The 24,939-nt window shown below is 41.0% G+C and overlaps 4 protein-coding genes across 4 annotated transcripts; 2 read left to right on the top strand and 2 right to left on the bottom strand.

Moving 5' to 3' along the window:
• Positions 1-3,540: 3,540 nt before the first annotated feature.
• Positions 3,541-5,071, bottom strand: LOC108105794 (very-long-chain (3R)-3-hydroxyacyl-CoA dehydratase). The gene is given in 5 exon segments (XM_017212524.2): positions 3,541-4,026; positions 4,093-4,207; positions 4,210-4,437; positions 4,497-4,848; positions 4,927-5,071. Coding segments are annotated over 5 exon segments (1,113 nt in total). The 5' UTR covers positions 5,008-5,071; the 3' UTR covers positions 3,541-3,689.
• A 1,930-nt stretch (positions 5,072-7,001) lies between these two features.
• Positions 7,002-8,839, bottom strand: LOC108105793 (heat shock protein 60A). The gene is given in 2 exon segments (XM_017212523.2): positions 7,002-7,782; positions 7,784-8,839. Coding segments are annotated over 2 exon segments (1,683 nt in total). The 5' UTR covers positions 8,765-8,839; the 3' UTR covers positions 7,002-7,080.
• Positions 8,840-9,685: 846 nt separating this feature from the next.
• On the top strand, positions 9,686-10,120 carry LOC108105722. Its single transcript, XM_017212437.2, is given in 1 exon segment — positions 9,686-10,120. A coding segment is annotated over 1 exon segment (435 nt).
• A 1,213-nt stretch (positions 10,121-11,333) lies between these two features.
• Positions 11,334-11,755, top strand: LOC108105795. The gene has a single exon (XM_017212526.2). The coding sequence runs from the start codon at positions 11,369-11,371 to the stop codon at positions 11,732-11,734; it is 366 nt and encodes a 121-aa protein (XP_017068015.2). The 5' UTR covers positions 11,334-11,368; the 3' UTR covers positions 11,735-11,755.
• The last annotated feature ends 13,184 nt before the right edge of the window (positions 11,756-24,939 follow it).

Raw genomic sequence — 24,939 nt, forward strand, 5'->3', positions numbered from 1 at the left:
ACTGTCAGCCCTTTTTTCGCCACACGATTGCGTGGCCTTTTGTCCACCCATCGCCCCCAATACCAACCTCAAAGTGGGTGGTGGTTTGGATTGGCCTGGGGTCTTCTGCGGAGCGTCTTTGAAGATTCATTGCCTGCCCGCTGGCCAACACTTTGCGGGCGAGGCGCCTGAAATAGTAAGGGTCATAAGGCAAAGGGTATAGAAACAAGGCCAGTTAAGAACACTTATTTAAACCGGTTAGTCGACTTATTTCAAAAACTAAATATATTTTTTAAGCAGTCTTATAAAAATTACAGTTCATTACTCTTATTCTAAGGAACGATAGGAAACCTTACAAAATCTGTATTCTTCAAAGGCCAATACTTTTCAATAACTAAGGACTTGGATAAATTACTTTATTGCATTCAATTGAATGGTGGAAATTCAATCTACTAGCCATTCTAAGAATGTAATTCGTTTTGTGTGCGGTATCCAGTTTGATTTCCATTGTGAAAACTTTAAGGCAGTGTTGAATTATATTCCGCTTTGCTTTTGTGCCCCTTTATAAGTTGGAAAGTAATGACATTTGATAGCTGCCCCAACACTTTGCAGCTGCCATCGAATAATCATCTGTGCTCATTTTTCATAAACTCGTAGTTGAAGTCCGAGTAGTAAAGTCTGGGTGTGAGTAGTTATCACAAACATCTGTTTGCCACTACTTTTCATTTATCATAACTTTTGCGAAGGAAACTATAATAAAAACCGGCTTGTAGCCTCTGAAAGTTCCTGATGCTCCTACTTCCAAAGACTTTTAGCTACGTGATCTAAGGACCAATAGTTTCTTCGCCTCCTTTCCTTACTGGCCAACAAAATTCAAACGAGGATATTCCCTGGCGTTGAACTGCTTAGTAGCCATAAAGTAAGGATGTGTGGCTCACAAGGGGTTTGGACTGTGCCTGTGTATGTTTGTGTTAAAGGGTGTGTGGATGCCATCAATGGATTTCTGGCCTGGCGCCACTAGCAATTCGAATCGAAAGCGGATGCAAAATGCTAAATTGTTGCTGGCTCTGAGTCAGCTTTCAGTGGCTCCATTGACGATGTCTCCAGCCATTTGAGCACACAAATCATTGCAAGTGCATTCTGCGAATATATTCTGTATAGTGTTTGCTGATACTTGGCCACATTCATAATATACAGCTTTTATTACATTTGATTTTATTGCTCTTCATTGCCGGCTTTCTCGCCACTTTCAGAATACATTAAAGAGCTTGAAAACCGATGAAACATACTATATTTCTTTAGGGTGATTGAGTTTATAATAAGAATATTTAGATAAAAAATAGTCAACATTTAAAATTTACTTATTTTACTCCCTTTCCACTGAATGAAATCTGGATATAAAAGGAATTTGATGAGGCTCTAAATGTATTTATAAAGCTGCATGTTCTTTAAACCAGATATTCAATAAACGAACTTTCCTTTGCGCTTTTTGAAATGCAATAAAATTCGAACAACTTTCGACACTATCCAGTGTGTGGTGTGTGGCAGCAACCTCGTTGCGGTTGTGTCCTGCAATTAGTGGAAGTTTTATTGCATACTTTCGTGCTATGTGGCCCGCTCAGGAAATGCATTTCGATGTCCGACACAAAGAGGTCATTAACAAGTGCAGAGTTGGTCGGGGTGCGGTTTCCTTTTCTTCGGTTTTCTCTGTCCTCCAAGCTGATGCACATATAATCGTATTGGCAGGATATCACACTATTTCCATGGCATCTATATATGTATATGTATATACTCGTAGAAAGCCTGCAAGACAAGCAGTGCGGATAAATTTAAGATTGCATTTCTGTATTTGATTTAACATAAATCAAATTTGTCTAAACCAAGCCAATTTACGCAGGCCTAGAAATATTATTATACGATTTGATTTAAAACTTTATAAGGTATTTAATTTTATTAGTTATTTAATTGACTTTATCGAATCCCTTTTGTTTGCTTTCCTGCTGCCTGAATGGGTATTGGATTTTCCCCATTGCCTGGCAACCAGCGCACTTATCTTTGATTGCGTGCAATTTACGCTAGACCAATTGTTCATATTTTTGGTTTCGGGCGCGTGGCTTAGTTGCTGACCTTCCCCAGTGGGCTGTTTTGCCAGAGGCGCGGTTGATAAATTACCAACTCGAAGGGGGCAGCTCTAAAATAGGGGATGGGAGCCACTGGGATCCAGAGAAAAAGTACAGAAGGCAGTAAATCATGAATGCAGGCAACTGCTGATGCCTGCACTTCCTCATCTTCGTCCGTGGACTGCTGTCAGATGGCATAAATCCGCACATTTTTCTGCCTCCGAATGGGCCGCTAAACCACTGGCTCCGCTGCTCAGTGGCCGAAAATCAATCGCGCTCGGCATTAATCAAAAACCCATTTATCAGCAAGTGTGCAGGCCTTTCTCTCGGAGCTTTATTAGCTGCCGGCTGGCCACGGTCGGTGATTAGTTGAGCGTTAACCCCGGTTCGGTTCAGTTCCGTACAAGGCTCTTCAAAGAAAAAGAATCCCGAAAAAAGTGCAGTCGGGCCGAGCGAGAGTGCAAATTGCAATGAATATTTCACGCGAAGAGGGACTTGATGGGGATAAATTTCGCTGGCTTGTTGGACGAATTGGCGGACCGGGCTGGAGCCATTAATATCGCCCAGCAGGTGACAACTGCCGACTCCACTATCGTCAAATCCATTAGTGTTCCACTTTGTCCCACTCAAGTGAAGAAGGTGCCGGCCCCCCTTCCCCAATCACACCACATATACTATATTCACCCACTTTCAATTGATGTTCGGAACACAATGAGAATCCGGATGTAATTAACAGGAGAACCACGCTATATTCTTCATAAATAATAAAAGCTCCGCATGTGAGGTCCTCTCCAGAAAAAAAATATGACAAAGTTGGGAGCTGTCAGTGAGCTTGAGTCGGAATTCAAAGCCAGTTCCGGGTCAAGTGGATCGGCAGGTACTTGTGCATCGTCCTCGAGTGCAAATTGGATTACCCGTCAAACGGCAAAAGAGGGACAAGAGCCAATGCCTGACAGCATGTTAAAGCTCAGTGCGCGGGGTCTTTTGGTATGTTTGCATTTGTTTGAGAACACATAAATTCCCCTTAACTGTCTGCTTAGCGGCTATGTAACTTCACCAACTCTGATAAAGTACACTTTATTCTAATAAGGACCAACAAAAACAAATGCAGAAGTTCAAAAAAAGATATGAAAAGCAATCTATTATTTTTCGAGCGGTCTACTACAACAACATATTTATCTATATTGTGAATATTGCTACGATTATAGTGAAAACGGTTGGCTTGATATGGTTACTGGGGTAGTTACTCAGCCTAACTACGCATTAATCATAGTATTTAAAAGAATCAAATGTGTGCTTAGAATATGAAACTATTAACCATTCCGAATCTGAAATCTTTAACTTTATATTCCCAAAACAATTTTCTCTATATATATTAACAAATGCGGGAGGATGGTATTACTAAATAAAGCCACTGCGATGAAATATAAACAATTTACGATTGCAATATGATAGAAAATTTTAATGAACGTCAATTTTTTAGAGTACGGTTAATGTAGATATTTCTTTGGACTTTTTTCTTATGCTAAACGAAAATAGGAAATCGAACTGCCATGAGTCGAACGAACCTTTCTCGTGGCAGTGAGTTGATTAGTCTGCGTGGAGATGTTGCAGGCGCTTGGCGCGTCCCTTGCCAAGTTTTTTGGACCTCAGCTTGGCCATGTGCGACATAACCATGTAGCTGCCCGGCAGTATTAGCAACATGAGGTATAATTTCAAGAATAGAACCATATCGAAGGTTATGTTCCAGGGGTTGGGCATTTCCACGGTAAACCGTTTCGTCTCATCGATGTAGGGAATATTGCGTAGTACGATGATGCCCTCGCACATGATGCCCAAGGGATAGAGCGGTATCCAAATAGTATACCGTAGCCAAGTAAGTAGACCTACTTCACGGCCAAGCAATTGTGCCAGGTAGAATGGATATCTAGTAGGGTAAAGATCGTTTGATAAGATATTCATTCATATTTCGATAAAGAGGTTTGGCACTTACCGCACTAACTCAACCAGAGACCAAATTACGAAAACGTAGAACACTACTGGCTTGGTGTGCATGCGTGGCTCCATGTCGATCATAAGGAACAGGATGAAGTTGCGCCCAGATACCTGAAAAAGGGTACCATTGCACCTCCCTTGGTGTAGCCAAATATGGGATGCATAACCTCCAGATATTGCAGCAGCTGAATGAATTTGAAAGCATTGCCCACATTGGCGTAGGTTTTTCCAATGCTGTCGTGGCCATCGCGGTAGTAGAGTACACCCATTACAACCATAATATAAAGATAACCCACAAACATGGCTAGGTTGTACAGTATCATGTACACCTTCTTGGTTTTTTCTAAAATGAAAGGGAGTTAACATTAATATTTCCTTAAGAAATCATCTATATATGATTACCCTTAATGTAACCCAGCTCGCGCTTTTGGAGCTCGGCGTACTCCTTCTCGTAGTCCTGTCGCACATCGCGGGGTGCTTCCTCAACTTCAACATCGTCTTCGGTGCGCCATCGATCGAAGTCAATCTTCAGCCAGTGTGGCTTTTGAGGAGTGGCCACTAGACGGGGCCACCACTCTGGCTCCAGTTTCCGAATCTGCAATTCGATCTTGTTATCGGTAACCACAAAGGTAGCATTCTCGTCGTCGATTAGGGAATAAAAGTGTAGCTCGAACTTGTAGGCATTCAGCCCGCGAGCTCCATAACCATTGGCACTGAAATTCACTGTAACCGGCGAAAAGTCCGCGATAGCGCCCTTAAAGAAAATTTGTAAGTTAACATTATTGATTTTTCACATATGTAGATATACTTTTTGGTATTCAAACCCACATACCTTGGCATCTTTTAGGTCGACTTTCAGTAATAATGTTTGCTTGGTCTGCGACCAGAAGACCAGTGGGCTGAGGTTTGCCATTTAACCTTATCAAAAAAATATAAACATCTCCAAACTGAAAATAACCTTTGGTTTGCCCACGTTTTGCAACACTGTAAGTGTGACCGCAAGTGGCATAAAAATATCTAGGTTTTAGTATTTTTTAAAATACCGCAAACACATAAATTCAGCTGGCGCGAAACTCCGCTATAAACGGTGCATAACATTGCTAAGGTTTCCAATTTTAAATTCCAATTGGAACTTAGCCGTTACTTTTCAACGTGTTGTGTTGACTTTAAAATTTATGTATCTAATACGAAATTGGCTTTAAAAGGATAACGAAAGCTTGTTAGAAATACTTTTAATTAAAGTAATTTTTGGGAATTGTAATAAATATAATGTAGTTGTGAACACTATCTTAAACATTATTTTACACTTTTTTTTTGGACTTCCAAATATTCTCCTCTTTAAATTGGTTTCAAAATAACTATAATTAGGTAGTTCTTAAACGACTTAAACAAAATTGCGGCTTAAATCTCCATTGCTAAATTTGATGATCTTTTTGTTGGCTATTCTGTTTTGGTGTGCGTTTTGGGTCATTTTGATTTATGAGCCGCCACCGCAAAAGTCGGAAGTTGTCAGACAACAGGACAAAAACAAAGCAAAATAAACGGAAAAACGCTCGGCACCGTTGAGGACCTCGGATGGGTGTGCGTGTGTGTGTGTACTTTTGGGCGTGTTTACGTAGTATTGGGAATATCCCCGTTGTATGGCCAGACATGGCAGCGCTGCGGTTGTCCTTTTAGCTTCCTTCCTTCCTTTTGGCGAGGGTGGCGTTGCTAAAACAAGAGACGACAACTTGTCAGGCTTGTTTTGCCATTGGATTTTGTATTTACGAAAAATAAACCCCAGAGTCTAACTGGGGCAACAACAATGGAAGTGGAGCATACGTTAGTTAGGGCTTGAGGAATCACAATCGCTAATCCGGATAAGTATTATTTTCTATATCTCTTTCACAGCCATCGCCAGCACGATCCCATATCATTTTGCACACAGGCATAGGCACAGTATCGGGCGGCGCAAAAAATGCTGCGCTTTCTCAAGAACCGTTAGACCCGGCGTCTGCCCAGGCACCGTTATCGTACCGCCCATCTATCTATTTGTATATGCTTAGCTGTATCCGTATCTGTATCTTCGTCTCAAGGTAAGTCTAGTTCGTAATCTTTATACCTCTTGTACCAAAACATCTTTAGTATTGCAAAGTTCTCAGGCACCTCGATAAAAGTTCTTTAATTCTTTAACAACAAAATGTATTGATTGTACCCCTAAGAAAGCCCTGTTTTTGCATTATTAAGAATGCAATTTTGTGTCCAGCGAATGTGAACAACGACCCTTGATGGCACTGACCCGAAATTATCCCATGCTGTTTAATTATGCATGCTCGGCCTGTATGGGAAGGTCAACCTCCTTATTAAACAGATGTTTCACTTGGACAGTCCATCGTGGCGTATACGTGATGCGAGTTCCTGGACTTAAGTGTGCCTAATCACCATTAATGACATCGCTATATGCTTACCTAAATGACACATAGAACTTGTATGTAACGCCCATGTATATCATGATAAATAGGAATGCGGCTGCTGACATTTTCCCCCAAAAATCCCCCAACCACTATTATTTTATTTGTTGTCCATTGGCGGCCAAACAAAACGCAGCAAATGGTTAAGGTCAAGTCAAGTTAGGCGTGTGTCGAGCGAGTGAATATGAGCCGAAGGACGTCAAGTTATGACTGAGTGTTTGTGGGTGGGATATGAGTCGGAGCCGAGGTCTATTGAATGTGGCGTGCGTGCTCCTATATGTTCAAATTACGAATTCGACAAGAAGACAAGTCATAAATGAGGGGAACCACAAATACACTGTTACTCGTAAAGTAACCTGCGAAAAATACTTCCTTTACTTTTTTCCTTTTTACTGTATGATTATTATTTTATTTATTTTATACAATTAATAAAAAGTTAATTTTTATCAAAATCTAATTCAAAGACATTATCTTTTTATTGCCAACTTTTCGGGAAATAAAATCTTACAAATAATTTAGAAAAACAACTGACTCAACTACATACCCACAAGTTTAGCCAGATCTCTAGTGACTTGGTTATTGGGAATCTTTGGCTTAATTGGCTGCTTGGTGATGAGCACTTCGGTGGTAGCCAACAGAGAGGCGATCCCGGCTGCATCCGTCATGGCGGTTTGCATGACACTCGTAGGATCCACAACTCCGCGATCTACAAGATTTCCAAACTCTCCGGTGACGGCATCGAATCCATAGTTCCCACTGCCTGCGAGAACTCGTCGAAGGACCTCATCGGGATTCACTCCAGCGTTGCGGGCGATTGTATAGCAGGGAAGCCGAAGGGCATCCTTCACAATTTCTCTGCCCACTTGGTGTTCCATCACCTTCGCTGGAGGCAGCATATCCAAAGCTGGAATACACCTCAGATAGGCAGTACCGCCACCAGGAACGATGCCATCGCTGATAGCCACTCGTACTGCGTGGAGGGCGTCATTTAATCTATCCTTTCGCTCGCTCACCTCAAGATCACTGGATCCGCCAACATAGATGGTGGCCAGATGGCCCTGTAGTCGACCCAGGCGTGTATTCAGGCGGCATAGTTCTTCGTCGGTTATAGCCTCATCGATCAGCTCACGGATGTGCTGAATACGACATTGCATTTGATCCTCGCTGACCTTAATCGGTTTTAAAAGATGTGTTTCATTAGCGTCCACCACCGCCGTTTCAACCTCGCCCAGATCCTTTCTCGCTAAGATCCGCTAACCAGGAGGTTTCCTCCAGCAAATGAGCACCCATGGCCAAAGCCAGGTCCTGCATTTCGTGCCGCTGCTCTTCGCCAAAGTTTGGAGCCTTTACAGCACAAACCTGAACTCTTCCTTGCAGATGATTTAATACCAAAATCTTTAGCAAGTCACTGGAAAAATCGCTGGCAATGATCAGAAGAGGTTGCTCTTTTAGCCTGGCTAGCTCCAGTGCGGGAAGGATATCTTCAACTTGATCAATTTTGGCCAAAGTCAGTAGCAGCAAGCAGTTGCCCAGTTCCATAGTGTTGGCATCAACTTTCGTGGCAAAAAATGGCGAACAGTAACCCGAGGGTAGGGTAACGCCCTCTTGGATCTTCACCGTGTCATTGGGGCCGTGGGACTCCTTTAACAAAATTACACCGTTCTCGCCCAGCTCCAGGATTGCATCTCCAATAAGTTCCGCCAGCCGTTCGTCTCCATTCAGGGCGATCCTTGCAACGGCTTCTACTTGACCTATCGTATCCACCGACTGAGACATCTCACCGAGAGCTTTACCGACTGCCCGCGATCCCTCGAGAATTCCCTCCCGGAGGAGTTGAACGTTTACTTTTTCCTGGCGAAGGAAATGCATTCCCTGGCAAGCCATTCCACGAGCTAGGATCGTGGCCGTCGTGGTTCCATCGCCGACCTTGTTGTTCGTATTGTTGGTGGCCTGGCGGAGCAATTGGGCTCCCATATCCAGACGTCGATCTTTCAGCTGGACATTGTTAGCCACCGTAATGCCATCCTTGGTGATTCGAGGTGATATGAGCAGCTGTTCGATGAGCACATTCCTGCCCTTCGGACCCAGAGTGGTGGCTACCGCGTTGGCCAGAACGTTTACACCTTGCAGAAGTAGGCTGCGCGCCTCAACGCCGAAGCGGACGTCCTTGGCAAAGGAGCGAACCCCCATGGCCCCACTGTAGCCCAATCTGCTCAACATTCTGATCCTTGTTGGTCGTTAATTTTGAAAGTTCTTTTTGAAATTCGTATTGCTGAGTAGTATAAATTTTTAGTACCCTTATCGGTAGGTAAATGCCAAACTTAAGGTAGTTTTGACATTTTTCAAAGTGACTTATCTTCGTTCGTCCTTATCTCAATAGCCTAATTTATTTATTTATTTATAAAAACGTAAGCAAATGTGAAATATTCAAACAAGTAAGTATTTTTTATTTTTATTTTACTAATCTTAAATTATTATTTGGGTTGAAAGCGTATTGAAAATTCGTTTTTGTCAGTGACAGTTTATTAAGTTCCAACTTGTTTTCCGTTTCGTCATTTTATTTTAACAACAAATATTACATTTGCGCCATGTTTCCTGCTTGTTTTTCGGCTGTTCGTTTATTAAATGTGGCGTGCACGTGTTGGTAAACTAACGCACACAGACGCAGACGGCAGTCGCCACACAAACACACGCTGAAGTAGTCGTCACACAGACACAGTCCGCAGACAATGTGATTCCGCCATTAATATTAACTTAAAGGAGCAACAACAAAACGCTCATCAAACATGCGGCGTTTAGTACGTAAACACACACATTGGCATACAAAAAGGACATAAGGATATAAGTGTGTGTGTCTGGCTGTGTGTGAGAGTGAGCGGGAGCGCTATCGGCCATTTCCTTTCGTCTTTCGCCTCTTTCCGGTGCGTTGAAAGTTTCGCTTTTCGTTTTTCGTTCGCTGGTTGTTTTCCTTTTTTTTGGTGCCTTTCAGTTAGCGTCGAGCATTTCCTTAAGGCAAACGCGGCATTGATTTGCCCTCCGCGAAGTTTTTTCGTTGTCCTGAAATATATGGAAAATATTCGAATATTCCTGGTTGTGTGTTTTGAGTGCTGATAGGTGATAGGTGATCATTAGTCAGCGATCATGGCTCTTGTGGCCCATCGGATGATGTTGCCCGCGCGGCATAGACGAAACACCACCACCCAGCAGGTGGCTCGAAACAAGGTGGGCGTTCTGTTAGTTCCAAGTGTGGCGGATTATTACGGCGGAGAATTGCCACAACCTTCAGCCACGCCCACTCCGGCCGTCTCCCAGCTGCACTTGCCACAGGATCAGCCGGAAACAGCCGCCGATGGCAGCAGCGTAAAAGTGAGTGCAACAAGTCGGTGCAGCGAACCAAAATCAGTTGTCTTTGCATGCAAAAGCAAATAGAAGAATTTTTCCCCTGGGTATTTTCACCAAAAAGCAGCTTCGTTTTCTCGCTTTTCTTTTCCTTCGGTTTATGTTTTCCCGTCGCTACTTTTCTTCGACTGGCGCCAACTTTATGTCGCTCAATGTGTGTTACTATTCTATGGCTAAGTTGTGTTAGTCTTGGTCATGGTCGGAATTAAAAAACTCGGTTAGCCATCAAGTATGCGACATGTGGTCACCCCAAGCCTTGAGGAATATTCAAGCATGGCAAAAACCAACATTTGTAAAATCTCTGAATGAATGTTAAAAACGCAAAGGTAAATGTAGGACTATGGGCTGACTTTGTTTTGGTTCTCGGACGCAATGGCACCCTGCATTATTCATCTATTAAAATGCGTGACGAACTTGTCGCCGTCCACTACTGAGCAAAAGTTCATCATTTATTTAAGCCAAAAGTTGTTTTTGGGGGTGGAGGGACTGACACCGGTTAAATTAATCAATAAGTTCTGTTATAATGCATGCCCTTGACATGGTAAAAATAGATTGGAGCTGCCTAAATTAGCAATGTTAGTTTGCAATTTACCTCGTTTAGCATACTTGGGAGTAAGGAAAAAGCTAACTGGTTAATTTTTAACCTAAAGTGATAAGTTAAGTTAAAAATGATTCTTATTTTGATGTCCGCAGCTGGTCGAAAGGCCATCCCTAGTTTTCGTTTATTATTATTTTATGTTTTTTCTCTTAGAAATTTTTAAGACTTAAATAAAACTACTTCCTAGTTCCATTGACTAAAGAAAAGCTTTGTGAACAGAGCCTATCCCAACATAAAATATAAAAAGGAAACTCACCACAATGGTGTGGTACATAAACTTAGAAAAGCTTTTCCTTTTAGCTTTAAACATCTCGAACAGCAACCTACGACAATAGCTTTCTAAAAGTCCTTACTTTTACACTTTCTCAAACTTTGAACTGAATTTTCAAAGTTTACTACCCCAATAATACAACTTTGGGTTCTTTGTAGCCCTTCTCAGCTATTCGATAAAAAACTGGGCAACTTGTTGATGTTTTTGTTTATTGGCCTTGTTTTTTATTTATTTTTGCAAAAAAGTGTAGGTTGGGCTGAGCAAAATTATGGTCGTGCATTCCGCAAAGAAATATAAATCTACTTTAAGTTTACTTGCTGCCTACGTAAGAAACCGCAATGGCAATCGTCTTAACCCCTCGATCAGAGATCACCTGAACATCCTCCTGGGCAACGGAAGAATAAGATTAAAAATAATCCGAACTAGATAAACTACACCGAGAATACAAGAGAAAGAGCCTGCTGTATTAAGATGTAAAAACTAAGCAAGCTTTGACAAATTTGTTTATATGCCATTTCTTGCTAGTAAAGTCACTTTTGATTTACAATTTGTAAGAATGATTTCAAAAATGTTTGCCGGCTATTCATGGAATGATGTGGCTGCCTATGAGGAAGTAAAAGAAACTCAGACGGGGCTTTCTGGTCAACTTACCACCGAGAAACTTGCTGAAGAAGAAATTCAGAAGATCATCTTATTGGCCGACCAGGAGCATGAGGCCTTGATTCATCAACATCTACTGAGTGCAATGAAGCAACGCGAAAATGAATATTTGACCAAACTAAGAGATATGAACCCATTACGCAAATGCCATGCCGAGATGAATCTCAATCATGATAAAGATATTCAACTAATACTGGGTCACATAGCTTCGAAAGAGAAAAGTAGCGAAAAAGATGACAATTTCTTTGAGACCACTATTTGAAATCGATATTAAAGAATTCAAAACGCCGTTAAACCCACTCTGTGTTAATATATTTCTCAAATACCTTGGTAGATTGACGCCGAAAATAGCTTCCAAACATTTAAATATTTATGAAATTTAGGTGTCTATCTAAGTGCAGTTTTGTGTTGACGTTTCGCCTTAACTTACACTAATCTCAACGCAATAAGCCCATTTCAATTAACATAAAATCTTGATTTAGGTGGGATTAGAAAACTTGTTTAGTGCTTGACCAATACCTGAGGCCCGTAATGCAAAATTCATAAACGCACAAAAGCTTAAAAGGATTTATGTATGAACTATGTGGGTACTTACAAATAAATAATAAACCGAGAGGCAATTACGATGATGATGATGATAAGGCGAAACAGGCAAGGTCTCGTGTGCATCTTGTAAGCCGCATGGCCAATTGTCATAATTTATGCAACAAGAAGCCCGAAAAACCAAGCAGTCAACGTTTTGTCCCCCTCTGAAACTTTAATTAAGTTGAACTTATCTATGCCTTACACATGAGACTTGAGCTCGTGCGGTGTCCCCTCTCCCTTTCGCACAATATCGCACACCGTCTCACTCTCTTCACGCATAAGCCAGAAAGCGCTCTCAAATATGCAAATGAATGTGGCACTGGCACGTCAAATGTGGCTTTACACCCGCACACTCGCCCACACAAATACTCTGGCACCTTGGGGAACATGCATTTTGGTCATGTTTACAATGTCAGCTAGGATAACACATAGCGGATTGCATTTGGCTGTGTAAGTGTGGGCTGCCGAGCTTTTACACTAAAAAAAAATAGGATCTTTAAAGATAGCTATTATATATGTTCATGGTTATAATTTTTACTTAAATACTAAAAAATAACTTCAAATATGTCCTTTGAAGCAAATTTGGGAAATAAATTTGTCTTTAAAATCTCGATTACATTGGGGAAATGTAAATATAGCCCGTTTTTCTCAGTGTCTAAGCAATGTCAGCGAATTAGGCCAAGAGAGGGGTCGCTGAGAGAGCTCTGGCTGCCATCAGCTGTTTACAACGCCCACGCACAGCTGAGCGGTAAAGCGAGAGAGCGAGCTTTTTTTGGCCAGAGCGCAGCGCTCAGCTGGGAGCGGGCTGTACTTTCGGTTTGAAGGACTCGGCCCTCGGCAAATGGGCAAAATCGTGTCTCGGCACCGTATCCTTACCTGGCTGAGCTTCGTCCTGGCTTTGTTTACATGCCTTCAGCCGCTCCAGCTTTTGCTGCTCCTTTTGCTCCTCCGATCCTGCCCGCAATGCAGGGCGAGGACGAGGACACGGACGAACGAGGCGACCCACTTCGGGCGGCGGCCAGGCGCTTTCAATTTCGTTCAACCTGAATCCTGCTGAATCGCAGTGAGTCCTGGAAACGAGTCCGATTCGAAAACGAGCCAACCATCGGCTTGCGGATTCGGCGCTCGCTTTCAATTTCGCCTCGTTATTCGTTGGTGGCCGTTGGGCGGCCTCAGTCGTGTTTTTGTTGTGCCCGTTCGCGCGTGTCCTGCTGGCAGCTTGCTGGTCTCCTGTCTGCCGCTGGCTCTCCGTCGTCCTCGCCGCTCGACAGCCCAGCACACTACACAGCACAGCTCGGGAGCTGCAGTAGTTCGCAATGCCAAGCCACGCCACGCGTCCGCGCCTATAAAATATGAATTTCTACCATTTTTCTATTCGTCGTCGGTAGCAATAAAATAAAATATAAAAAACGCGATACGCAAAAGGACTTCGGAAAAGGGAAAACTTGGGAAAGGAAAACTTAGGACTAACTAACGCCCACCCAAGAAGATGTTTGTGTGCAAAGAATGCGGTTAATAATTGATTCGGTTCACAACTGGCTGCGGCGAAGCGAGTTTCGTGCAGAATAAAAAATGCAAAAATTGCAGTGCAAATGTAATATGGAATTACAATCACAACCGTATCAAGGTGACCACAACAATCCGAGTCCGATCGGCCACCATGTAATTGTCACTCCGACGTCGCTGGGCTGATTGTGGATTTTGTCGTTGTCCACCAGTCGTGTCCCGCAGGTAAGGATATCCAATAGCAAAGGACCTGGCATCCAAATCCACATCCACTAAGCACGGCGGCGTCGCTTGAGTGACAACTGCAAATATGCAAAACTAACGCAAACAACAACACTCAATATCGAAATCAATCAATAATAAAAAGGAAAACGATTGCAAACAGAACCTTTTAAATTCCACCGTCAATTACTCTGATTGGCATGTGTGCATTACAAAAGCAACATACTAAGGTCGACAAATTAAATATTAATATGAATAATATAAAAATGGCGACCAACTTATAAATTCAAATTCAATTATAAACGATATTAAATATCAAGCAAGTTCAAAAATAAAATAATAAATCAATAATATTCTTCTTCGTGGCTAATTATCTACAACAAAATATGTTTAAATTATTAATATATTAATCTAATGTATAAAAACAAAATATGCAAATATTGTTTAACATAAAGAACTCATAAAGAAATTATAATATGGAAAGGCAATCAATAAATCAATTAAATCACTCAGGAAAATTAATTTATGGCCCCACATAATGTTGTTACTGGTTGGAAAATTAATGAAAAATATTAGCACAAATAATATGATTTTAATTTAATATTTTCATTACTCATGATTGAAGGCTTTTTATAATGGAATTTTCAAAACAGATAAATTCTAAAGTTGTAAAAATCAGAAATTCAAAAATATATTCAGATTTCAAGTTCAAAAGTTAATAAAACATAAATTTAATTAAATAAATTTTCGATCACATAAGCATCTTACTAAAATATAAATTCATTTTTTATATACAAAATCAACTAAGTTATAAATCCAACCAACAAACTGTAGGCAACAAAAGAGCAATCTGCGGGCCTTATATAATCGAAACAATTCATAACGCATAAATAATGATAAATTGAATTACGGATAAGTAATAATAAAAGGAAACCTGAGACCTGCCGAAAGAAGTCAGGCAAACAAACGAGCAGAGAAAAAAGGGAAGAATGTCCATAAGTATATACAGCTGCTAACAATAAGTAACCAAACACAATTCAGCGGGGCAACATGAAAAATGATAATGACAGTTGCCGCAAACCAAACGTGAAAAGTGATTATATTATATATATACGCTTTGCATATACGTATAGCCATACTAGTCGGTTGATTCATTGATGCAATCGAACACTTTATCGGCTGTGAAATATTAATTGAAGTTGTTTGTGTTTTGATTGTCGTGTTAGACGGCTAATACCGATAAATTACAAGTCCTTTCGAACTTGCTGCTGGTTGATGTTGTTTACCTGTAATGTGCTGCTAATTTGTTGCCACAGGAGCGTTACTCATTTCCGAGCAATTACATTAACGCCACAATCGTTTTAATTAGGCCAGACACAGGCGCACACACAGGCCACTTTCGCACATGCAGACAGTGGGCAACGAAAGTATCTGCTTGGCTCGCATCTTGAAAAATATGAAAATATTAAAAAAAAAAAAAATGCAAATGAAAAGTTTTCCCTGCGAAAAGTTTCCCGTTTTTCGCTTCTCGCTTTTGGCATTGGCGTCGTCATCGTCGTCGTCGTTGTCTGCCAGTCGAGACAACTTTGTTCAGGTGTTGTTGGTTGTTTTGGGGCACACGTTTCTCGTGTTTTCACTAGAGTGTTGAGGGTTGCTCGGGGCGGTCCTACCTTTGACCTTTCGTAGTTTGTTTTTGGCAAGCAACGCAGCCATAAAGGATATGATATAATTTTTAAAATATATCATATTATATTAAGACATTTGAGTACAACAATGTCTGAATAAAATGCAATCAAGAACTTACCGGTCAAAGTTACTTCAACCTATACGATCTCATATATTTTCCAAAATGCTGATTTTGCTTTTAGTTAATCGGAAGTAGTAAAAATGGTTTAGATAATTATTCAAATCTATAAAAACTGTCTTATTTGAATAATTCTTAAAATGTCTTTTGCTGTTCTTGATTGTTTTCCTAATTGCCTTTTCCCAATCATAACTTAAAAAATAGCTTTTTAAAATGTCCCAACTGATATTTGCAGTCCTCGAACCCATTGCCGTATCCATGCTAGGCTAAGGACCTTCTCTACTCTCCCAGTTGACCTTCAGGGAGCATTTTGGCCCCGCATTCGCCCACATTGGCCTGGTTACCTTTCGTGCTTGGCAACAATTTTTTAAAATTCAGTTTTAGCCTAGGCTAAAGGAAGCGAAAGTAGTGCAAAGTGGCCAACTAGCAAACGCATACGAATTAAATGCTGGCAAAAACTAGGCCCAAAATGGGTGGCAGGAGCTGCTTAGCACTCATCGCACACAGGCTGGCATCGGCGAACGTGGCCATAATTCAAACGACGGCGCAAACTACTTAATGTTATTAGATATGTCTTGTTGGCCGCCCCCTCCCTTAAACCACGCCCCCACTGCAGCTGTGAGGGCTGGCAAAAAGTTTTGCACGGATTTTCTAACAGTGTCTCCTATCCGCCAACAGTTTTATCTGTGTGTAAGTGTGTGTCGGCCAAGTTTATGCTGATGTTGTTGATTACATCTGCCACTCCTGTGGTCGGCCGCCTTTTGGCCTCGTCCTTTTTCTTTTTAATTTTTTGTGTCCTCAACTTTCCGTCGTTGACATTTCGTTTTCAGCATTTTTCATGTGAGCAAGTTTGTGCGTATTTCGCCATATATATTTTTTTTTTACTTTTTTGTGCTTGTGCCTTTGCCATTCCTGGCCTGTCTTGCTGCAGGTGCTGCATTTAAAATGAAATATGGCAGTCTTTTTTGCGGTTGAGATAAATGCGGCTCAGTTTGTTTGCTCCAGCGTTTTCTGCTGGCTAACTTATTAGATTTGTTGCCCCGTCCCATCTCGTTCTATGCAAGTGGCCCTTCATCTCGTTTACTTTCTGTTTTCTTGACAGCCGACGTTTGTTTTTGTGGACTTACAGATGGGCTGACTGGAGTTTATTTACTGGCTCAGACAAACGATATTTGGAATCCAGAATTTGGATTGCGAAAACAATTCCGATTTGAAATTAAAAGTAGTTTATCATAAGGGCACAGTAAAGTTAGATTATTCTCGAATAAATAAATATGAAATTAAGTTTTTCTTTTCTTTCTTTATTTATTAAGTGAAGAAACATGAAATTGAGTAAGTTTTAACAAAGAATCGAAGTTCGAAGACAAGTTTCAAATTTTTGTTGCATACTTTTAAGCACAAAAATACGTAAAGCAGATTTCAAGACCCAAATGACTTTTATGCCCTGAATCTCTGCCTTACAGCAATACACATTCTGTTGAATGAATTTCGCAATAAATTATTTTCTCAGATAATTTAAAGCCCAATTTTTTTATTGAGGCTTAAAAGCTTCCTCTCATTTGCATTGCAACAAAAATCTCCACACCAGGTTTGAGTTATCCTTGGCGCCCATTCTCAAGATTTCAATTAGCCGGAGCAGCCAATCAGGCAATGTGCGCCACTTAAAACTTTTAGCCAACTTGGAGGGTCAGTGGAGTGCTGTTAGCAATTTGGCGATGAAATGGGGGCTTATAGGGAATCATGAACCGGAACGCAGTTCCAGACAACTTGGCAGCGGAATGCAATTTCTGTTATTCGTGGATATTCACACGAGCCGTGAATAAATTGATTCAAATTTCCACACAGACTCGTTGCTACATCTGATGCAATGAAAAATATACGTATTCAGTATTTGTCACGTTCTTGTTGAGATTTTAAGTCGACAAGATTAAAGAGATTGTCCAAAAACAAAAAAGTTTATTTGTATTTGGCAAATTTACGCTTATTGGTAGTGGGTATGGGGTAAATGGGATCCACCAGCTTTTGGCCCGGTTTAAGGTTGTTTATGGCCTCAGCTTGTGTGGCGATAGGCCTGTCATTTATTAACTTGAATTTGCATTTAAGCTGTTTAGGGCGAGGATGAGGACAAAGCCTAAGAAAACATCAGCTAGGACAACAAATTAAGCGCACAACATATTCATGCAGCTCGATCTTAAAGATATTTAAACACAAACAAATTTATCAAGATCTAGTGTAAACTCTGGGTAACCCTTTAGCACTCAGGGTCTCCGAAAGAGCGAGTAGCTAATTCGAGGCAGGCTGAGATGTTGAAGAAAACCCTAAATTATGGGTGGCGCTGTGATTTGCCAACTTGCTTTGCCAGCACACTTTTCCATTTGCTTTAACTTTTAAGTGTTGCTTTGTTTTCCGTGCTTCCCCACGCAGCCGCTTCCTGCGCCCACTCGTTTTGAGCCAGTTTTCTGGGCCGTAAGCTGTAGCCTCGTTGTAAAAGGACCTCAGACTCAGACTCGCTCGACGAGCTGTTGACATTGTGTGCGGTTATTGCTGTTGTTGTGCGCCAGGAAGCAAACACTCTACGCCTACTTAGGCAGCTTTTTCGCCTTTTCTGGGGCTGGTGTTTTGCTTTGTTTTCAATTCTGGAGGCTGCAGTAGTAGGATGCAGTTGCTCGGGCCTCCAGCTCGAGTGGCTGTCCTCGAAAAATGCCTGCCAGGGTCATTTGTTCATTTGCATTCGCTAGACTTGCATCTTTTATGCATTTAGCATTCGGCATCCTTTGTCCCCATCTAAGTTTTCGCTTTAAAATGCAAATGAAAGAGGGACGCTGATGCCAAGTGCTGGACATGTCAAACGAATTGGCATGTGTCGTGGCAAAAGTCTAAAACTAATTGGGTTATGTCCTCCCCAGACGCTCGTTGTCAGCTGAGTTTAGTCCGTGCTCAGCTCATCTGAGCTCTGCTCGTTGTCCTCAAACAATCCCATCGTCCATGACGTTGATGGCTCTTAAACTGCTCTTCATTTACAGCACCATCACCACTACCACCATCACACACACTCGCCCTTACAAAAGTGGCAACAAGAATGGGATACAAATCTAAGCCCCAACAGTTGCATTCAGCTGTTTATGGGCTTTGCATCTGCAATCTACAAGACTCACAGACACTGATTCCGCGCCCGTGCTCCGGATACCTGTGTCCGTCCATCGGCTTGCATAATTTAGCAAACTGTTAGTGCAACCCCGGTCGCCCAAAATTCTTGTTGCCAATAGTGTTTTGTGGTCGGCATTGGGCATTTGCCACCTGACAGTTAAATAGAAAGTGTTTTCAGTATTTGTTAAAGCGGCTTACGAAATTTTTACAATACATTTTAATAAAACAAAAGAATTTAATCTAAAGTTTTATTGATTAGTTTTAAGACAGAATATTTAAAGTCTTTTTAATTAATTTTTATCGCCAAAGAGTTTTTAAATTTTGAAGAAGGTAACGAAAGGGTAATAGTTTTTGCAATTGATTAGTGTTTATTTAAAACATTTACCACAAAAGTCCGCCATTTCGGCAAAATCAACCAATAATAAAAAAAAATCCAAAAGCCTTATATTTATGCGGTTTTTGCATTCCCATTCAGTGGTTAACCATTCATTTGATCAGTCCGATTTCCCCCTGAAAGGCGCGATGTCAACAATGTGTTTTGTGCATGTTACATTTTCCATTTCCAGTTTGCATTTGCATAACGCGTTGCTCTTCCGATTTCCACCTGGCGGAATGGCTGACTGGCTGACTGGCCTGTCACAGCAACCTGTCATTGTCAACGGGGGAAAAGGACATGGGGTAAGGGAATGCGAATGGGAATGGGAATGGGTATGGGTATGGGCGACAAGTTGAGTAGATAACAATGACAATGACGGGCTCGGGTCCTGGCTGTTGCCATTCGATGTATTTACACAGCCATATTTGTATATCACAGAAGTGACTACTCTATCCACCACCCACAAAGCACAAACACCCATACACACCTCGATAAACAACGGCAATAATGTGCTGTTATCATTGAGGCGTGGCCATGGAGGGGCGGGGCGTTTGTTTTGTGATTTGATTGTGTGAATAAGGCACAAGTCAGAAGTAACCGCCCTACTGTGGTGCGTTGAATCAACAAGTCCCCAACTTATTATTTAACGGAATGAGGAGAACCAAAGAAAATCAATCATTCGCCCTGTGTGTCAATATGTCAGGCACTTTGTGCTGACCCAGCCATTGTCTCTTCGTTATTTTAATATAAGTTTTCTTTATCTATATATATATAAATATATATATGTATATATATTATAGTCTACTCTCATTTGGCCCTGGGGCCAGGTTGTCTAAACAAAGCTAACCTCATTTCTCTGTCCTTTTTGTTGTTTGCTGTATTTGCTGTTTTTCTCGGGCAACAGAAAGGGGCGGAAAAGGCCTCCTCCAAACAAACTGACCCCAATACAGGGAAAACAATAAATTGCGAAATTGTTGAGAATGCAAAGATGCAAAAATAAATTCAGTGACTTCGACACCCGCACACAAAGGGGTCAACAGAGTAATGCGGCGAGTCCATGAGAGATGGCAAAATAACACAAAATGCCAGTGCAAGTTTCAAGTGGGATGGTCCGCTTAGCCAACTTCCTCCTCGGTAAGAACCTGAACAGTCCAGCCGTGATATTTTATGGGCTTCGAGGACGGGCATGGCTAGTAAATAAAAAGTTGCCATTATAATTTTGAACCACCAGAGGGACAGACGAAAAAAATCCGGAATAGGGAAAGATAAATAATCCTCGCGAAAGGATAAAAAAGGAAGTTGCTTTCGCTTAGTCAGAAGTCAACTGCAATTTTAATATAGTAAGGACTGTGACTTCAAGTTTTTTACAATGATAAATGGACTTGATTCCCGAAAAATGTGGTTACAATAAATTTAAAAAATACATTTTGAATATACATCTTTCTTACATCTCCAGTTCAAAAATTCTTTTAATATTACCCGGCAATGGAAAGTTACCTAAAACTAAAACCATATCTTAAAGCTGAAAACTTTTATGCAGGCATTTAAGCATTTACGCTGTTGCATAGGACTCTCAAATGGGATTCCAACCATCGGCCGCTGAAATCCCTTGGCAATGCAATGGCAGCTCTATGGGAATGCAGTCATTAAGCGGCACCATAAAAAGCAATAAACACGACGGGCTTCACTTGCAGTTTATGTCATTTGCCGCAACGGGCTCCATGTGCGCTTTAAGCGGACCAAATGTTCTCGGCTTGGGCCCTGTTTCTTTTTTTCCCAACCCATTTCCTGGCGGCCAGCGTAATGGCCAATGGCTAGCAGGCCAGCAACTCCGGCTCAAAACCACTCGGCCACTTTATTGAAGTTTTTCCTAGCTATTGCATTTTCCCTTTTTTTGTAGCAGTTTCCTCCCCTCCTTGTAATTTATGAGGTAGAGAGGTGGAAATGGCCAGGCCGGTTGCCTGTGGTGCATCGGCTTGGGTACTTTGTCTTAATCTGAGGCTCATTCTACGCAACATTGCGTTCGTCCGGGGTTTATGGCTTCAATTAAGCGGAAATTATGCCGTATGGTCAAATTACGTATACGCCAGGTTAGTTGCTGGCAGACCGTAATTCATGGGAATTGGTCTTTCTTGCAGAGTCAGCTAAATGTTTTTGATTGGCTTTTAAAGAAGTAAAGTTTAACTCTCGATCGAAAGCTCTTTTAAATTCCCATAAGTTTACTCTTCTAAAAATCTGGAATATATCCATTATGAATTCTTATCTCTATTTCAACCATTGAGCAGTTCAAGTTCAGCCATCGTTATAAACTGACAAGGGACCCATTGCGAGTGTCAGAGAACTCCCTGAACTTTGTCTGACATGCAGTTCTCCAATGGGTTTTCAGACATTTTGGGCAAGTATCTGATGCCAAGGCGGCGACCCCTGCACGTCAGTCAGTGAGTCAAGCACACGAGCCTGGTGTCAGTTAGTTCGCCTAACACTTTAATTAAAAATCCGAACAAAAGGCACAAAATCTAAAGTTATGAATGCTCAACTAAAAGTGTCGAGGAAGCAAATCTAGACAGCCTGCTAAATGGACGAAAGAGGAAAATGTGGATGGGTGACTTTTCCCACGATGTCTTCTTATTAGACAGAAATGAATCGAAATCGAATGGGAAAGAAGAAAATATTTGCACTTGCCCTACTTATATAAGAAATCAAATGGAAGCTTCTTGCCAAAAATAGGTGATAGAAGAAAGGATAGAAGGAAAAAAAGGGGGCTATAAAAAATATAATATAGGAATGTTTTCCTTGCATAGGAAACGCGGAAAAACACCGTGCACTATATTGAAATTGAAATCGAAAAAGAATTGCGAACGAAAATAAACGTTTATTGACATTTGCTCTTGCGATAATCAATAATATTTCCGGTTCCGACTGGTATGCCTTCAGTCTTCGCGCAAAATTTTCGATTCAATTTCGGTATCCGCCACAATGTGTTCGTGTCTGTATGCTAAAAGTCCACATTTGTAGCAAACTATTTTATTGACAAATTTGCGTTGCAATGGCATCGAAATAGTACGAACTTCTGCCTTATTGAACCACTCGAAAACTGAATATGTTTGCATACGCGTGAATGCCGCTAAGTGTGTTATTAAGATGATGTAATAACCCATGAGCGACACTAGATGCCAACATTCATCGCTTATTGAATGCGAGGCGGGTAAACAAAATCATGAATCGGAAAAGGGAAATTAAAGTGATTCGTTAAAAGCGGATTAATCAAATTAGGGTGCACTTTAATACTGATGTTTAAAGGTAAATATTCCTTGAGGGGTGGATAACATTTTGAAATGGCTTCTGCGTTTTCATAGAGCTTGTTGGAAAAAACAGGACGAGTACGTTTAATTAGCAATAAAATCAGTAATTATCCTCCACAAACACGGTAACAGTGACCAGAAATAAACCGAAAAGAGGCGTGGCAAAGCGGCCATAAAACGCGGAACAAACAAAAGCCCGCTGGCCACGCCACAAAAGTCAGCTTAAAATAAATTTAAATTTTAATTTCAATCTCGGTTCTACTCGCTCGACAGCGCCGCGCACACAAAAGCCAACTGTGTTGGCCGCTATGAAAGTCTGTTACCCTTACCATTACCCTTTATTTTTGGGCCACCCCCTTAGCATCCCTATTCCCCATCCCAGGCCCTCTTTCCCTGGGAACCCTTGCCACTGCTGCGTAGACAACTTCCAGTGGCGCAGCTGCCATTTCGTGTGTCCGTGTGCAAGTGAGTGCGGTGTGATGGAAGCCATTGGCAGGTCCCTTGGCTTCCTCAAATCCTGCGTACGTCAAGTGTATCTGTGGGTCTGGGTCTGTGCAGGTTGCACATAAGGGTACACAGCGATTTAGACTACATTTTATTTCTATATTTCATAATTTTATACTTTTGGAGAAATAATGAAGTCCAAGCACAAAACCAAACGTCAGACAAAAGGTTCAAGCCAAAATAGCTAAAGGATAATTTAAATTTTATTATACATCTCTTTTTCCTTTACATTTTTTTATAAAACATTTAATATTTAAACTTTATTTTATTTCTTTGTTATGGGAATAACTTTCATATGTTAGCTTTTTGGGAAACTATGTTTTGCATGTGTGAAATAAGTGGAATAATCTCTTACTTCCTGTAATTATTATACAAATTTAAATAACAATAAATTTATTACAAAAGAAAGGACATGGTAAATAAAAAGTTCAAACGATTTTCATAAAAAGAAAAGTCAGTGTATCAGTTTCCTTTGGATATACCCTACAGAAATTTTGTGGCTGTGGGATTTCTGAGCGGCTTTTTATATATGCATGCAGGATGAATAAATAAAGGGAAGTGCTCTGCTCCGGTTCATTTATACGTTTTACCTTTTGGCTGCTGGTGTTCCCCTCTCAAAGCCACCCCCTCATGATATGACGTATACGCCGCGTTGTCTGACACTGAACGGCAGCCTTTTGATGCAATGTCTCCTGTGGGCAGTCGGGGCCGCACGATTTGCGTAACCGAGCACATGTTGAGTCATCCAGTGGGTGTTTGTGCTTGTGTATGCCATTTTGTGGGCGCGTTTGCCACAAAACAATTGCGAGACTTTAAGGATAATGGGCATACGGTTGAGTGCCATTAGACTGTAATTAACGAAGTTGCTTAATTTAACTGTATTTTTTATTCGTATCTTCTTGCCCAATATATTCCGATTTTCGTTTTGCAATGCTATCGATTTTCATTGTGGTTTTCCATTTTTACCTGCTGGCTGCAGCATTAATTGCTATCATCTAAATTCATATTTCCTGGCCCACAAAGTTGCGGCCAAGCTTGCTGGCAAAATCAACATTCCATAGTCGTGTGTTAACCTTTTTGCTTACAAATGGTCAATATGTAAATAGGCAGGCAATTAAAATGCTGGCAGGGTAAATTTTGTTAATTAGCCAAGGAAAAAACCTCTAATTGGCTTTGGCTATTGCAGGCTTAAAAGCTTTTTATGATACTGAGAGCAATTATTATTTTTTGTATTACAAAAGCCTTCAATCTGACCTTTTCGATTCTACAAAGTTCAGATCGGCTGTTTATTAATATTCTCTTTGCTTGACATAATGTAATGTAGCAAACTCCCTTGAAGGCACTTTCCTTGGTGCAAAAAAACTATTTAAATTTGTTTTTCCAAATCAAAATTGATTTATAATTTATATAAAGCAAAATAGGAGAATAGGGGCTAAAAGTTTATTTAATAAAATATTAAGAATTGTTTAAAGAAAAACTGGTTTCCTATCTAGTGACCCATTTATTTCGAATCCTAGTATCTCGTGGCTTGCCATTTTGTTTGTGCCAAAAATATAATAAAATTCAGAGCCAAGCAACACGTCAGCGTCAGCACATTTGGGCCAACTTTCAACTACACTGTAAATAGAGTGGCGATGTTTTTCCTATATACCTGGCAACTGGCTATGTTGGATCCCTGCATATGCCTTATACATTTTTCGCTTTTTTTTTTACTATTTTGGGGCGTTGCCGTGGCTGAGTTTTAATTAGCCCTGAGTGCGTGCTGGGCTGAGCCAAAAGCCGTACAAATTGTTATATAAACACATACACACGCCCAACAAAGTGTTTTGAGGGCCTAAAACATTGTCGCCACCAAATGAAGTTGGCCAACACGAAAACTACGCAGGTCACGAGGAAATTAGTTGCCCAAGGTGCTGTATAGTGAAAAGCTAGCAAGTGAAAAGTCTTGAAATGGCAGCGGAAATGAAATTAAGGGAAAGTGGGGAAAGGACGTGCCTGCAGCCCTGAAAGGGAATTTTTCT

Source organism: Drosophila eugracilis, unplaced genomic scaffold (assembly GCF_018153835.1).
Source record: "Drosophila eugracilis isolate 14026-0451.02 unplaced genomic scaffold, ASM1815383v1 contig_353, whole genome shotgun sequence".
Taxonomy (NCBI): domain Eukaryota; kingdom Metazoa; phylum Arthropoda; class Insecta; order Diptera; family Drosophilidae; genus Drosophila; species Drosophila eugracilis.